Consider the following 17,424-nt stretch of genomic DNA (forward strand, 5'->3'; position numbering starts at 1 on the left):
CCTCTGGGGGGTGTCAGCACGGGTGAGTTTGGCTCCTACCTCTGCTTCGGAGCTACTCTCTTCTGCTCTGGAAATTCCTTCAGCTCTGACAGCTTGTTTGTCAAATCTTGGGAGTTTGCCGGAGCAGGGAAGGGACTGCCTTCGAGGCAATGAGGAGGGCTTTGTCTACTTCACAGTCTGAGACACAATTTACTTCAGTTCGTCCTCCCTCTTCAGTCAGGGTGTCTTTGTCTTCTCACGTGCTATCTTTACAGGTCTGCAGAGACGTTAGGCCTCAGGATGTACCTCAGGGTACTAGCCCCTCTTCCAAAACATCTCCAGAGTATCCCACTGAATAGGTCTCTCGGAAGAGGACATGCAAGAGGAAGCATCTTGACCCCCCCAGAGGAGTTTCTCACATTTGACACCAACCTTGATGAAGCAGAAAGGTCCCCACGATCACCTCCTGAAGATGTCTCCTTTGGAGACATCCTAGAAATCTTAAAACAGAGAGGCGATTGGCATTAATCCACCCCTTTACCTGAGGAGTCGGTCTTCCTGAAGGCCTTTGCTTCTCACCCATCAACTTCTTGGGTGACTCCTCTTTTCGATGAGCTTGTGGAATTAATCTCGCAAAAGTTTGGGAGACCACAGACACCATAGACCCTACTCCTAGGAGGCCAAATAAGTATATTAATGCCCCAAAAGAAAAAAAAAAGTTTTGTAACAAAGGGTGTAGGGGTTGATGCCATGGTCGTGGCAGCAGCCACGAAGAAGGAACTCTCTGAAACAAGTTCCTCTATCCATCCTCCTAATAAGGACTCTAGGACTATGGATAGGTATGGGAAGTGCATCGTCTCATCAGCAATCTTTGCCTTGTGGTCTCTGAATTATCTCACCCACTTCACTAGACAGCAGAGAGACCTGATTAAAAAATTATCAGACTGCCTCCAAGGAGCTATAGCTGATGCAGCAGCAGATAAAATCAATGCTCACCTTGCCACATTGAATTCAGTTGTTAACTCATCCATGAAAGTCATTTCTTATGCAGCAGATGGAACAAGTAGGGCAACAGGCTCAGGTATCTCTCATAGGAGGCAGGCCTGGATGCGCCTTTGCGATTTTGCGGGGCCCTTCAAGTCTTCCTTCATTAATGCCTCTTTTGACGGCTCCTTCCTTTTTGGGCCAAAAGTGAAGGAAACTCTTACCAGGTGTGAATAAGAGGGCAACACCTTGTCTGCCATTGGAGTGCATTTTTCCACTACTACTAGAGCCTTTCCCAAGGGTCAGAAAGATAGTGGGAAAATGTGGTTCAGAAAGTCTCAAAGGTCTTACAAGGATATACAACGTGAAGGTTCCCCCAGAGGCAGAGGTGGAAACAATAATGAAAGATGTTTCCCCCGCAGCAGAGGTGGCCCACAAAACCAGGACTCCAGAGAATCTTTCTTTGGGAGACCCTTTCAGTGCTCCTGAAGGAGTGCCTGATTGCTCACCTCTGGAGACAGTCATGGGTCGATTGTCTCTGTACCAAGAAACCTGACTAATAATAAATGACAAATGGGTGCAGGACATAATATCCAGAGGATAGATCATTCCCTTCTCCTTTATCTCCATAAACAAAGCAGTTCCAGATGTTCCACCCAGTCAAAAGGAACAAGCAACAATAGAGATCCAAACGTTGCTAAGAAAAAGTCATCCAAGAAGTCCCTGCAGACCAGAGAGGATCTGGAGCTTACTCAAGATTTTTTTTAGTTCCGAAGAGGACAGGGGACTGGAGGCCCATTTTGGATCTCAGCAATCTAAACAAATCAGTAAAAAAGACCAAGTTCCAGATAGTGACACTGCAGTTGATACTTCCATTTCTTGAAAAAGACAATTGGATGTGCTCTACAGACCTTCAGGGCAAGTACTATCATATTGGAATGGACAGACGGTCCAGGAGGTTCTTGCACTTCCAGCTGGGAGCCAGTAACTTCCAGTTTCGAGCTCTGCCCTTTGGTCTCACTACAGTCACCAGAGTGTTAGCCAAGTGCATGGCAATAGCAGTGGCTCACTTGAAATGCAAAGGATTCCATGTGTTTCCATACCTGGACGACTGGCTCATAACTTCCCCAACCAGGCATCATTTACTCCACTCAAAGAATTATGTCCTTCATTTCTGCTCCTCTCTGGGCATTACCATGAATTATGAAAAATCTGCGCTAGAGCCATCTCAAAGCTTATTGTTCACAGGAGCAGAGATAAACACTATCACTCAAATAGCAAGACTTTCACAGGACTGAGTAGATAACCTCTGTCATTTTGTCAAAATACTAGTAAAGAAGTCAAAAGGCACCACAAAGCTAGTTCTCCAGATCCTAGGGAAAATGGCTGCATCAATCATACTAATTCTGCTAGCTCACCTTCACATGAGGGTTCTCCAGTGGCTGCCTTTTGCACAGTGATCAATCTTGGAACTTCCTATGTCCCACAAAGTTATAATAACCAATATTTGCAGAAAATATCTCCAGTGGTGAATTCATGCAACTTTAGTGCCTCAGGGCCGTCCGTTCATTCCTCCTCAACCTCTGGCCACGTTGACCATAAATCTTTCCCAGATAGGGCATGAGGGAGGGGCATTTTCTCAGGAAGACAGTTCAAGGCATCTGGCAAGAACACGAGACTCATCTGCATATAAATGTCCTAGAGATGAGGGCAGTGCTTTTAGCGTTCCAAGCATTCCAGGACTCTTTTCATCTGGGAATGATAGAATCCAGTCGGACAATATGTCCTCAGTGTGGCATGTAAACAAACAGGGGGGAGCCAGGTCATACCCACTTTGTCCAGAAGCTCTCGGTGTCTGGCATTGGGCGATAGCCTGCAAATGCTTTTTAACAGCAATGCACATCCCAGGGAAATCCAATGTCATTGTGGACGAGCCGAGCAAAGCCATTCTGTGGCCACACGAGTGGGCCCTCAGTTAGAAAGTTACGGGAGTGATCTTCTAGAAATGAGGCCAGCATCACTGTGAGCTGTTTGCATCATGCAACAATGCCAAATGCACCAACTACTTCATTCTGATCCCTCCTATGGGAGAGTCACCAAGGTATGCACTTGTTGACGATTGGCCCCCTGGGCTTCTTTATGCTTTTCCCCCTATTCCACTAATCCCAAAGTTTCTGCAGAAAGTGAGTCTGTTGGAGACAACTATTATCTTAATTGCTTCCTACTGGCCTCGTCAAGTCTGGTTCCATTTTCTTCAGCCTCATCTTTGAGACAAACCCTGGATTCTGGACCCAGTTCTAGACCTTCTGACACATCCGTCAGGGATGGTTCATCCCAACTTAGAAATGCTAGAATTGACAGCATCGCTGCTCCAGTTCCCCTAATTGCCAGGTTTCCATCCTTCTCCTCCCCAGTCATGCAGGAAATTTTGCAGTATGCAACCAGTATTAAATATTATATCAGGTATTTGGATGATTTATTTTTGATATGGACAGGGTCAGAGAATTCATTGGAAGAATTCCTACATTATATTAAAAGTACTGCCAACTTTCTTAGGTTTACCCACACCTTTAACAAAGAAAAAAATTTCAGTTTGGATGTTGAAGTGTCTGTTGATCCAGCAGACAAAAGTTTAAAATCTAGAATTTATAGGAAGCCTACATTTTCAAATTTATATATAGATTATACTAGCTGTCATCCTCCATACCAAAAAAAGATCTGTGGTAAAGGGACATTTAGTGAGGGCAGCTCGGATGGTGACAAGAGATGATGAATTTGAAATGGAAATTGAAATTATATTCAATATGTTCAAAAAAGGGGCTATCCTAGAGCACTATTGGATCATGTAAAGGAAGAAGTACTGTTGAAAAGACAAAATGGGATTTATGGGAGTGTGGTGGAAAAAGAGATGTGTCAGGTAGTGATAAGGGTTGTTTCTCTTTTGTAACAGTTTACAATAAAGACAGTACAGCAATCATTAATGTATTAAATAAGAATTGGAATTTGTTTACAATTGGTAAATCAGTTACAGAATCGTTTGTTGGTAAACTGATAATTGTTAAGAAGGATCGATCTTTTAAGGACATTTTGGAGAACATATGGTCCTGTGGTATGGGCATGTGCAACAAAAGTTTCGTAATTTTAAATGTGGGATGTGTAAGCAATGTTCTTACATATTAACCACTGAAGATAATTTTAGAATGGGAAAGATTAACTTTTATATCCATGGGCAATTTAATTATCAATCAGAGAATGTTGTATACCTTGCTAAGTGTTTACAGTGTCCTGCTTTTTATATAGGAAAAACATCTAGATATTTGTGACAGGATATATGAACATAGTTTGGACATAAAAATGGTAAACAAACAAATGTATTGTGTAGACATGTTCAAGTATTCAATAATCATTGTTTTGGCTTTTTAGTTATTCAGCAAATTGCCCCTGATGTTCAAGGGAAAATATTACCTGAACGTTTAGAATTGTGTGAGCTTAAATGGCAAATGCATTTGAATGCCTTTGTCCCCCCTGGGCTGAATGAATATGCTAATATTAACTTTTTTTTTAAATTAAGGCACTTGGAAGAGTAGGTTGACTATTTAATTATCTTATTAATTTATTTAATTGTTTTATTGGTAATTGTTCAACGATTTTACTACTTGTATATAAAAGGTGTGTGTTTTTAGTTCTGATGAAGTCCCTTTGAAAAGTTGGGACCAAAGAGCGTAACTTTGTGATTAAAGTGGTTTGCAGACTGGGCTTTTGGCTGTTCTTCATTGTAACTTGGTGGTTTTATACTTGGTTAATATGTCAGAAGGTTAACATATTGCAGAAAAGGGGGAATCTTACAGAACAAGAGGAGGTATAACTGCAGGATCTAAAGAGAAAATGCATGACTACCTCAATAACAAGCATCAGTTTTGAAAGATTAAGCAACTTAAGCAAATGTCTTTGAACATAACTCCAGAGCACAAAATCTTTTAGCACAATGGCTCAACCAATAGAAAGTAGAATGGGTTGTTGCTAAGCTTAGGGAGCCTGTAGCAAGGAAATTAACCAGAGATCCTGCAGAGGTATTAGAAATATTTTGGAAATTATGTGAAAATCTGTATAAAGCAGAGAAATGTGGAAATCAAAGTACAAATGGAAGTGTGTATGGAAGATTTAAATCTGCCATGGTTAGAGCTATGCAAGGCTCCATTATTACAGTTAGCATAGGAGGAGAAATCTACAACAAAGTCTCCAGAAATAAATGGTATTCCTGTTGAAGCTTGGAAGCTAGGAGTCAAGAAAATAAGGAGCTAGAAGACTTTAACATTATTTTAAATGGAGGAGAAGCACAAACATCTTGGAAGGCAGCTGTGGTGGCTATAATACCTAAAGGTGGTAAAGACCCATCGGATCCAGCTTCATATAGGCCTATTTTGATTCTAAATCACAGTTATAAAGTGTTTGCCTCTAATGTCTAAAAGAATGGCAAAGGTGAAGCCAAAAGTGATATACATGGATCACTGTGAATGTTCTTCGTGTTTCACTGTTTGTCATTACATTTGGGTTAGGTCAGGTTGTCAGGGATATAAAACATGCAGCAGATGCCATTACATCAGTCTTTCTTGCCACACGGTGCCCGAAGCAAAAGCAGTTCGCAAGTGCCAGTCGGCCGACTCCTGAAATCTTCATTTTCGAGTTTCAGAACCGAAGTCTTCAAAAAAGCTAAGTACCCCATTGGGGATCCTTTTTCTTTCTCTTAACCGATGTCAGTATGCCGCGAGATGCTCCTTTGACTATGAAACCTGCGGATGTCTCTACCTTGGATGGGTCCGGAGCCGCTGTGCAGGCACCGACTTCTGAGGGTGTATTCAGGTCTACAGATTTGCATTTTAAACCAATGCCATCTTCTTCATCAAGGCCAAAAACTTGACCCACGCCTAGAAAACCGATGTCCAAACCGCATGGTCAGGCCCATATGCCTAAAAAAGAAATGCTTAGAATGGCTGAAGACCTTATTACTTTAATTAGGGGAAGCCAGCCTTCCCCCTCTAAGAGACCTAGGACTGATTTTCCTCCTGATTCTTCTGATCAGGATTCTGAAATTTCTGTTTTGTCTGATTACCAGGATTTGCCCTTATCTACCTATGAGGATTCTGATGCAGAGGATGCCATTTCCTCTGCTTCCCCTCCAGAAGATTTTTATTTTGGTGAAACCTTGCACACTCTTAGGGAACATTTCCGCTGGGAAAGCCAGGATTACTCTGACTACAAAAAGAGGCTTAGGGATTCTTACTCCTCCCTCAACACAGACCTTTAGCTATACCCCCTGTTCTGGACATTGTAGATGATGCCTTCTTGGAATCTAGCCTGTCCTCAGACACTTTACCTCCAGCTCCCAGAAAACCTGACAGGTATTAGAGTACCTGACTCTCACAAGTTCCTCTTCAAGAATCCTACTGCGGATCTGGAGACCATTTCCCAAGGACCAAAGGGCATTAAGGCTACTGCTGCCAAAAACCCTACCCCCTCTGATAGAGATTCCTGGGCCTTGGACATATGGGGTAAGAAGGTATACACTTCTGCTACTTTGGCCGTTAGGGCTTTAAATTGCCAGTTTCATATGTTAAAGTATCAGCTGCATATTATGGGACTACTTAAACAGAAAATGATGTTGATTCCTGACTGTGCTGAACATAAAGAATTACAGGATTTAATGCATTCTGCTGAACAAGTTGGTAAACATACTCTGCAATGTGGTTTTGACTCTTTAGAAACATCTTGCAGGGCTGCTGTCACTGGGTCTGTATTTAGAAGGCATGCTTGGCTTAAGGAGCATAACTTGCCAGATCATGTTAAAGCTAAATTACTGGATGCTCCCTTAAACCAAGACCACCAGTTTGGCAACAAAGCAGAAGTCCTTAAAAAGATGGAGGAAAAAGCTAAATCTATGCAAACTGTTAAAGATTTCCTGCAAGTACAGCCTCCCAGATTTAGTAGGCATTGGCCTTCTAAGAATTGGTCCTTTCCAGTCTCTTCCAGGCCTTCTCAGTCCAAACCCAGGAACAGCGGACCACCTAGGTTACAGTCTCAGGCTAAACACGGGCCTAAGCAGTGGGGGTCTCCCACTTCCAAAGCTGGAAGCAGTAAGACACCCCCCTATGGAAAAATGTCACAATGACTTAACCTTAACCCTTCCAAGCCCTGCTCAGCTGCCTGCTCCCTTAGGAGGAAAGCTTGCCCTGCATGCAAAAAACCTGGGAACTTATTACCCAGGACAAATGGGTTTTAAATATAGTTTTCCAAGGACACAGATTCCACTTCCACACCTTACCAACCCCAAACGGTTGGCCAGACCTACCCCCAAATCATTGGGCAGAGGCTCAACAGCAGGTTTTCTCTCTTCTAAGTATCAGGGCTATTCAACCTGTCCCAGCAGAAGAAAGGGGACAAGGTTTTTACTCAAGACTTTTCCTGGTACCCAGAAAAGACAGCTCCTGGCATCCTATCCTAGACCTCTCTATTCTAAACACCTTTTTGGTAATCCCAAAATTCAAAATGCTAACACTTCAACAGCTGCTTCCTATGCTAGGCAAAAATGCCTGGTTGGCGACCTTAGACTTAAAGGAAGCTTACCTGCATATTCCAATAAGGGAATCTTGCAGGAAATACCTACGCTTCAGAGCAGGCTCTATGCACCATCAAATCTCTGCACTTCCCTTTGGCCTATCTACTGTGCCCAGGGTATTCACAAAGTGTCTAGCTCTAGCCATTGCATTTTGCAGGCAGAGAAATATTCAAATAAACCCATACCTGGACAATTGTCTAATTCAGGCAGAAAGCCAGGACATGCTATTAAAACATCTGGCATTTGTAAAGAAACTTCTAACCTCACTGGGGTACACCATAAATGAAAAGAAATCTCATCTGGTACCCTGTCAACAGATTGTATTCCTGGGAGCAGGCTTGAACACAATTTCCCAGATGGCTTACCTCACGCCAGAGAAACAAGTTTATTTGACAGCCTACTTCAAACTACTGGCCACAAAGACTTAGCTGTCTGCAAGGAAAATTTTGCAAGCCCTGGGGTTCATGGCCTTTTGCATTCTACTAATTCCATATGCAAGACTGCATATGAGGAACCTTCAATGGTATCTAAAAAGCCTATGGTGTCAACATTCTCAGGACCTGGAATCGATGATTCCTATCATTCCTTGTATAAAGACAGAGTTCCTTTTGGTGGGCAGAGGCCTGCCACCTCAACAAGGGGCTCCCTTTCAGTCTATCCCCTGCCGCCCAAACCCTGACTACAGATGCATCAGACTATGCATGAGGGGCTCACTTGGCAGGGCAGTGCATCCAGGGCAAATGGAACCCGAGTCAGATGCACCTGCATATCAACCAAAAAGGAAATGTTAGCTGTACAGAATTCCCTGACAGCCTTCAAGGACCACATCCTTCCAGGACAGTTATTGGTAAAAACAGACATCACCACAGTTATGTGGTACATAAACAAGCAGGGGGGACCCACTCATACCCTCTCTGCAGACTAGCCATGGCTCTGTGGAACACAGCCTTGAGCTACGAAGTGCACCTACAAGCCTAATTCCTGCCAGGCAAGTTAAATTCACTGGCAGATGACCTAAGCAGAAATCTCATGGACCCACACGAATGGAAACTGGAAACAAAAATATTCAACATCTTGAGGAACAAATGGGGGGGACTCCAGAGATAGACCTGTTTGCCTCCCTCCAGAACTACCAATTGGACAAATTCTGCACAAGGACTCCATGCAATCAAGCTTGGAAAGTGGATGCCCTGTCTTTTACCTGGGAAAGCCTCTCAGTTTATGCCTTTCCCCCTCTGCCTCTCCTCTCAAAGGTTCTGCTAAATATCAAACAGGACAAACCAAGGACAATTCTTATTGCACCAGACTGGCCTCGCCAGCACTGGTATCCCCTCTTCCGCAGCATGATACTGCTGGATCCATGGCACCTACCTCAGACACCTTCCCTGCTGTCCTAGCAGGCGGGCCAGATTCTGCACCCTCAGCTTCAAACCTTGAACCTTGCAGCCTGGTTAATTCCTTGATCTCTCCAATAGCATCCCTCAGTAAGCAGGTGCTATAGGTCATTCTGGAAGCAAGGAGACCTAGTAATAGAAAATCCTATGCTGAAAAGTGGAAAAGATACTGTTCCTGGAGCCAGATGCAGGGTATGGGCACTATGGTGCCCAGTTTACCTCATATTTTTCAATACTTAACAGAAATGCTCCACAAGGACCTATCCTTCTCGTCAATTAAAATTCATGCCTCTGCAATTTCAGCACATTATAATACTGAACCACCCCTCTTCTCTCATCCTCTGTTAAAGCAATTCCTCAGAGGGTCTAAAAATGTAAGACCTCCCCTGGCGAGCCCCTACTCCAGCCTGGGACCTAAATTTGTATTGAAAAAGCTCACTCTCCCTCCATTTGAACCAGCTGCAATTGCAGAGTTGAAATTCCTTTCTTGGAAAACACCCCTCCTTCTAGCCATCACTTCAGCAAGAAGAGTGTCTGAATTACAGGCCCTCATGGCGGTGGAGCCCTTCATTATCTTCCATGCAGACATGGTTTCCCTCAGGACCAATCCTTCCTTTATGCCCAAGGTGGTGTCTAGTGTGGCCCTAAATCAGTCCATTCATTTGCCTACCTTTTTTCCTAACCCACAAAACAAAGGAGAACGAATTCTGCACTCTTTGGACATGCACAGACAACTTAGATTTTATTTGGACAGGACCAAGCCTCTTAGAAAATCTGAACAGCTGCTAGTTGGCTTTGCTGCAGGGGCAGAGAGGAAGGCCATTTCAAAGCAAACCATTTCTAAATGGATAGCCCATTGCATTCATTTCTGCTATAAGCACCATGGAAAACTTACCCCACAAGGGGATAAGATCACATTCCACCAGGGCTGCATCTACCTCTACAGCCTTTCTCAGAGTGGTCCCTACCAGGGACATCCTAGAAGCTGCTACCTGGAGCTCTGTTCATACCTTCACCAAGCATTACCACATGCCTATTTTTTTCTAAATCCAGAACTGGTTTTGCCACTGCAGTATTGCAGGGCTTAATAGCTGGTCCTAATGCTCTCCAACTTCCTCAGCTTTGGGAATCAACCCAAATGTAATGACTGCAACAGTGAAACACGAAGAACATAGTACAGTTGTGTACACTTGCCATAAATGTAGATGTTCGAGTGTATTCACTGTTGTAGTCATGGTTACCCTCCCTGCAGCCTCCTGACTTCTCTTGGCTTTACCTTTCCTTCTTGTTTGGTGTATTTGAGCCCTCTGGTGTATTTGCTTTTTGTTGGAGGTGTAACATAACATATAATTGCTGCCCGTTATGGGGGCACCTGACATCTGGAAGGAAGCAACAGCATCCGACGCAGGAATCCAAGACTCTGGTATTCAGGCCGGCTGAGGGCTACCTGCAGGCAGATAACCCAAATGTAATGATTGCAACAGTGAATACACTCGAACATCTACATTTATGGTAAGTGTACACAACTGTACTTTTTGTGGAGGGGAGAGAAACGTTTGACAAAATTAATAGAAGAACGATGATCCAGATGGAAGTAGAATGTAAGAAAATACCACAGTTGTTGGTGGGTCTTGATGCAGAGAAAGCATTTGACAGAGAAAGCTGGGATTTTATGATTAGGGGAATGGAAACATTTGCATTCCCTGACACAATAATAAAAAAGATTATAAAGTGTGGGTAGGTTCCTTTCTGAACTTCTGTTTGAACTCAGGGCCAGGCAGGGGTCTCCTCTTTTTCCTTTATTTGCATTGTACTTAGAACCATTGGCAAAGTAAGTAAGTGACTCAGAAATTCAAGGATATAATTGGTATGGTAGTCAAGAAAAGTTAGCTTTAATTACAGATGATATAATTTTGTACCTGATAAAACCAGAAAAGGGCATTTTTGTGTTGTGGAACATTCTGAGGCAGTTTCAGGGCTTTTCAGGATACAAAATTAATGAAGATAAAACAAAAGCAATAGCTGTAAACTTTGTACGCACACACAAATTGGTTCAGCAATACCCATATTTATGAGGACATGATTAAAATGATGCAATTAGGAGTACGAGTTAAAAAGAATTCTGTTATGACAGGTAAGGACATGTGGGAAGAGACTAAATACAAATAATACAAAAACTGAGAAACCAGAAGCTCTGTTTTATGGATATGGATAGCAAGATACAAGCAGTGAAAATGTATTGGTCCATTTTTATCTGGGAGGGGAAGAGGGCAACAGTCAACTGAGATAAGCTGAGCCTTCCAATAGAACAATGTGGTTTGGGATTACCTGATTTGAATGGGTATTTAAGAACTACACAGTTAAGGGACCTATACCTAGCACAATCAGAAAATTATAATTCAAAGTGGAAAGGGATGGTGATGAAATGGGGGCGGGACTCAAATAATAGAGAGAGACTGAGATTTTGGATGCAGATCCTTAAGGTAAATAGCAGTAATCATATCGAGTTTAATATTTATAAAGTAGCAAAAATTATTCAAGGAGCTAAGCCAGCACAATAATAGAGAAAAAAGATCCTGCCAATAGGGAGGACTACAATGAGAGGTACATAGAATATGCAAAAGGGAATGGGAATTTACTGGAGGAAACTGGCAAAGGAACCAAGGTTTTGGGAGCAAGTAATTAGAGAGGGAAAGGTAATAGAATGGGAAGAGGTCAAGAATACATTTGGAATACAGGCTAAAGATTGCCTTCCCTATCAAAGATTGATATCAGAGAATAGAGAAAGAGAAAGGAATAGGGGGGATCCTGAGTGAAAGACCAGCACTGGTAGAGTTTTTAGTAGAATCTAGAACAGAGGTTGCTATTATAAAGGGATAATTAGTAGGGCATATAAAATATTACATGATAACTCTAGGAAATCAGAAGAGGTTAGAAAGGATTGGTAAGAGAGATTGGATAAGCAATTCAAAAAGAAACAATTGGAGGATATATGTTTTGTTCCCAAATATGCAACAAAGTCTAGAAGATTTAGGATTTTTGCTTGGAAGTGTTTACATAGGTATTTTTATACCCCAAGCAGAAGAGAATTTTTCCTCAAGTAAATTGTAAATGTTGGAGGTGTGATGGGTGGGGAAGAAAGAGGTAATTGGGAACGTATTTTCTGGGAGTGTAATGAGTTGGCTGATTTTAAAAATTCCCTGCCAGACTACTCCATCAGAAATAGGGCATGAACAAACTGGTATAACTAAGGAAATCATTTTTTTGAGCTATGATACAGAATCGGAACTGCCTAGATGTAGTACAACCTTGCTGCATCTAATTATGGTAGCCACCTAAAAAGCATTTACAACAAAATGGAAATAAAAGTCTAAGCCAACTGTACTATAAGTAATAAATATAGTAACAGAGATAAAACAACTGGAAATTGAATCTTTAGAAAAGGGTAGGAGCCAATTACATAGAAGAAAAACTGACGTTTTTTGAGAACAGTACATGCAGAGTAATGTTCTAGATGAGGAATGAGGTTTAAGTTAAGGCAAGAATTGAATGAGCTATGTAATGTTCAATTGACAATGACTGTATAGAAGATTATTTGTGATGTTTGCAACTGAAAAATGCCAGTATCATTCGTTCTTTTATGTAAATGTATCATTGCGTATGTCATAAAGATGTTTCTTGTTTAAAAAAAGATTGGGACAAGCAGTATTGATATGATGAGTATGTATCTGTTCACTCCTGTTGTAATGAGTTGTTGGCATGCTGTTATTACACAGGAACTACAGAAGTTACAGGCTGAGAAGAAACGGTTACAGTTGCGCTGTGAAGAACAGGAACAAACACTGCAGGAAATGGGTCTCCATCTTAGTCAGTAAGTGAAGTCATTTAAAGTATTCATTTGCCTTTTTCATTGTTTTATATTATGCTTTTGTTTGTCTTGCAATAGCTTGTAGAATTGAGTACTATTAATCAAACGTTTATTGTTTCTGAAATTTTAATATTCTTTACTTATGTTAAAAATTATGTTAGATGTTGTTCCTTGTCACGGTTGCAGTATTTCTTACAAAAGGGATGTTCTACGGAGGATAGCTATATGTCCTGTATGTTCATAGGTTCATAGGTTTATAGGTTTATACTAGGCTATCTGCCCGAGGGCATTTACAAGCCTAGCCCATAGTTTTGTGGCTTACGCCACCCCTTTAGTTTGGAGAAACTATGCCCATTATTTTGCAGTGCCTCTGTTGAGCAGAGACACTGAGGTAATCCCTGGGGTATATCTGCGATCTCCCATCCATTGGTCAAGATTCCTCTTGAACAAAGCCAGCGAGGTGCTCTGCCTCACATATACTGGGATTTTGTTCCACAGCATAGGGAGTCTTTGGGTGATGAATCTATCCCTCCAGCACGTCCTATTAATAGCTGTGTCTAGGTTTAGGTCTCCTGCCCATGTGGCTCTAAGAGATTTCGATTTTTTGAGGTGAAGCATGTTCATCAAATCTGGGTTTGACATGGCCTTGTATGTCAGGCACAGGTCACCTCTGAGTAGGCGGTAAGCGACTGAATAGAGCTGGAGTTCTTTCAGCCGGGCAGCATAAGACATATCTTTGAGACCTTTTATCCTTTTGGTGAGGAACTTTGGGGCCTCTCCAGCTGCTGCAAGTGTCGGGTCAGATACATTCCGAATGGGGCATTGTACTCAATCATTGGTCTGATGAGTGATGAGTACAGGGAGACTATGACCTCCCTTGATCTAGATGTGAATCCCTTCATGATCAGGTGGGCAATGTAGAAGGTCTTCCTAACTATTTTAGCAACATGAGTGTCGAATGAAAGGTTACTGTCAACCTGGGTCCCCAGGTCCCTGATAACTTCTTCTGTGCTCAGTGGATTGCCTCTTATATGGTAGCTAGGGGTAACCTTGATTTTCCCTAAGGGTATGACTATGCATTTTTTGGCATTTAACTTTAGGCCATGGCTCTGGCACCAGTTATCCGTTTCTGTGAGGCCCTTCTGAAGGATATCTGTGTCAGATGTGTTTTCGACTATGGCCCAGTTTGCAGTCATCTGCAAACTTGGTCAGCCATAACCCTCCTGTGTTTGCTTGTACTGAGAAGTAGATGCCGAACAAGAGTGGGCCCAGGACTGAGCCCTGTGGGACACCACTTGTGACAGGCATTGAGTCTGACATGGCGCCAGCAACTCTGACCCTGTGGGTTCTGTCACTCAGCCAGTTTGCAACCCATCTTGTGACGTATGGGTTTACCTTTAGGCTGATGAGTTTTTCAATGATACCCGAGTGGGGTATTGTATCGAAGGCCTTTGCTAGGTCCAGGTAGGCTGTATGGACTGCCTTACCTCATCAATGGCCTTGGTGACCGTTTCAAAGAAGTCAACCAAGTTTAGAAGGCATGATCTGCCTTTGACAAAGCCAAACTGGGTTTGATCCAGAGTCTGCAAATTCCCTATGTCTTTATTTATGAGATCCATTATGATCCTTTCCATGGCTTTGCAGATAAGGCTTGTCAAGCTAATGGGACGGTAATTTCCAGGGTCGGTGGAGGCACCGCCTTTGTGAAGTGGGACCACAGTCGCTGCGCCACTCCTGGGTACGTATCCAGAGGTGAGACTGAGATTAAACAGCTGTCCTAACTGTGGGTTTAATTCCTCGTTGAGTTCGTGGAGTACACATCCGGGACACCATCAGGTCCCATGGATGCAGTGTTTTTGCCTTGAGAGAGCAGTTTTCACCTGGGCATTTGAGATGTTTGGGGGCTACTATCATTTGGTATAGATATATCTCCTTTTGGGAGGGTGGGTGAAGTTTGCACTGAACCTGTCAGCCAGTATGTTGGCAATGTCTGTAGGATCAGTAATCTTCACATCGTTTTGAACTAATTCTGAGCATATCTGGGAGCTTCCTCCCAGGTTTCTAACATAGCTAAAGAAGGCCTTATGATTGTCTTTTGAGTCCTTAGCTATTATTTCTCAAAATTTGCTTTGGATGATTTTATGAGAGCTCTTAGCTTTTTACTTATAATGATCAAAGGTGTCTTACCTCTTAAGGATTTAGCTCTATCTTGTAGTAGCTTCCTCCTTTTGTTGTAGAGTTTGTTTATGGCTGGGGTCCACCAGACTGGACGCCTGCCTTTGGTACAGAGAGTCTTTGTTTTGTTTGGGATTGCCTGATCCATGCAGTCCTGCAGGTGCTGGTAGAAGGCATTTGTAAGTGATTCAGCGGCTTCATGAGTGTTTACCGCAGGCTCGGGGGCCTTAAAGGAGACCACACTAGTCTTTAGAAGTGTGAAGTCAGCTTTGAGAAGTTCTTTACTTTGTTTTTTTTTGTTTCAGGTGGGGGGGGATGAGGACCTCCAGCAAGATTAGCTTGTGATCTGATCTCACCAGTGAGGGGTATACTTCAGGTGTTGAACATTGTGCTCCCATGTTCGTGATGATGAGATCAAGTATGTTTTCTCCTCTTGTGGGGATGGTGACTAGTTGTTCCATGGCATTTGAGTTTATGAATTCCAGGAACTTTTGGGCCAGAGTGTTTGGGCTTGAGTAGTGTTCCCAGTCTATATTTGGGTAATTGAAGTCACCTAGTATAATGGTGTTTGAGATACATTTATCCCTCCAGTGTTTTCAGGAAAGCCATGTGAGGTTCCTGGGTTTGAGGGTGGCCTGTAACATGCTACAAATTGCAGAGCAGTCTTGCCTATGGTTAATTGCACCTGGATGGTCTCCGATGCATCGTGCGTTGCCACCAGTCTTGAGGTGTGGGTGTCCTTGATGAATATGGACACCCTCCTTTCTTGGTATTGTCCAATTTTGGGGCCGGAACGCATGATATGAGGTAAAACCTGATAGTGCTGGGGTGCTCTCAGGAGCCTTGAACCAGGTTTCAGTCACAGCACAGACATCGATCTTCTCCATACTGAGAAGGGCCTCGAAGGTGCATTTTGAGATTGAGACTTCTGGCATTGAGCAGCATTACCCTTAGTTTTTTTCCATTATTGAGTTCTAGGGTGGTAGGTTTAGAATTTGAGCCTTGCCATATAAAAGGCACTATGGGAGTGGCAATAGCCTTTGCCAATATCCGAATCCCAGGGTGACAGGTGCAAGCCATCCCTCATGGCAGCGGCTTGTCCAGCATGTCATCCCAGGCAGACAGACATTGGATCCCCTTTGAATGACACCAGAATTTAAGCCAATTGTTAAAGCTGATCATCTTATCTCTGTATTGTGGCATCATTTTTGGTGAAGGTAGGATACTGCTCAATGTCAGGGTCATACCTGCCTGGGCTACATAATCAGAGAGCTCCTCAATGTCTCTTTTCATGTAGTCCAAGGAGGTACGCCTCAGGTCGCTTACACCAGCGTGGACAATGACTGAGTCGTACTTGTACCTGCTGTTGAGAGACCTGAGTGCTTGCGTTATGTGGCGGATTCTAGCCCGACAGGCAGCTTACTGTGACCTTCTCCTTATTCAATCTGGTGAGCGGGACGCCAGTGTGTCTGACTATTGAGTCACCAATGACAGTATGTTTGGCATTGTGTTTGTGCTTGAGGGCTGTGACTGTTTGACACTCTGACTATGTGGTCTATGTGTTGCAGGTGTTGTGTTCTGAGGTGGTAGTTGTTTGGGTGTCTGCTTTGGTGGCCTCTGCTGTTTTGGTAGATTTTTGGTCAGAGCCTCCGAGTATGTCTTTGTGTGATTATGTGTATGATTTGAAGTTGTGATGGTACTATGTGTGACTGGGTATGTAATGTGTGTGGTTACCTTCTCCTCCTGTCTGGTCTTGCCAGTCCTATGTTGAGAGAGCTCAGCCTCCAGTTTGGCCGTATAAGTGCATCTCTCGCATGTATTTGTGTTTGGTGGGAGGAGGAGAGGGTTGTTCAGGTACATGAGGCAATTGTAACATTGCCTCAATATTCCCAGGTTCACCAGCTGACCAGGAGAGGACACTAGCAACTCTTCCCACGTCATACTAGAATGAATAGACAAAAAAACTTAAAAAGATTTCAGTGGAGGTGGGTGACCGAGAAATGGGGTTAGGTTTTTGGGGTACTGTCTCCAACAAGAGTGCTAACAAGGTGATAAGTACTGTAGTAGCAAGTGCTAGGCTTTACAGATAGAGAATAGTCTACTTGGAGTCAAGTAGAGATGAATTTTTAGTTATAGGATACGCCTATTAGATCAGTAGTATAGCTTGAGGAAGGTAGTTTTAAGGAAAATTTGGAGAGTGGACTTTAGATGGCCTGAATAGTTTAAACTTAGCTACCCACGGCTGCCCTAGTGTGCAACGGTTGCAACTCCGCTAAATCGTTAACGCTGCTTAGCGCATTTTATACCAGGGGGCTGGAAAAAGCTAGAAACTGGCCCAAAACAACCAATAAACTACCAGTTACCAGCTGAAGCCTCACAAAACTGGACAAAAGGCAGCTCAATGCTTCCCA

The 17,424-nt window shown here is 43.0% G+C and overlaps 1 protein-coding gene across 1 annotated transcript in view; it reads left to right on the top strand.

The window, feature by feature from the left end:
- The window catches only part of RUFY1 (RUN and FYVE domain containing 1), a 2,127,773-nt gene that overhangs the window by 1,908,346 nt on the left and 202,003 nt on the right, over positions 1–17,424 (top strand). The window contains exon 15 of the mRNA XM_044069383.1: positions 12,747–12,841. Within this exon, the coding sequence (XP_043925318.1) occupies positions 12,747–12,841 (95 nt within the window). The remainder of the gene's footprint in view (positions 1–12,746; positions 12,842–17,424) is intronic.

Source organism: Protopterus annectens, chromosome 4.part0 (genome assembly GCF_019279795.1).
Source record: "Protopterus annectens isolate FY-2018-M chromosome 4.part0, PAN1.0, whole genome shotgun sequence".
Lineage (NCBI taxonomy): Eukaryota > Metazoa > Chordata > Ceratodontiformes > Protopteridae > Protopterus > Protopterus annectens.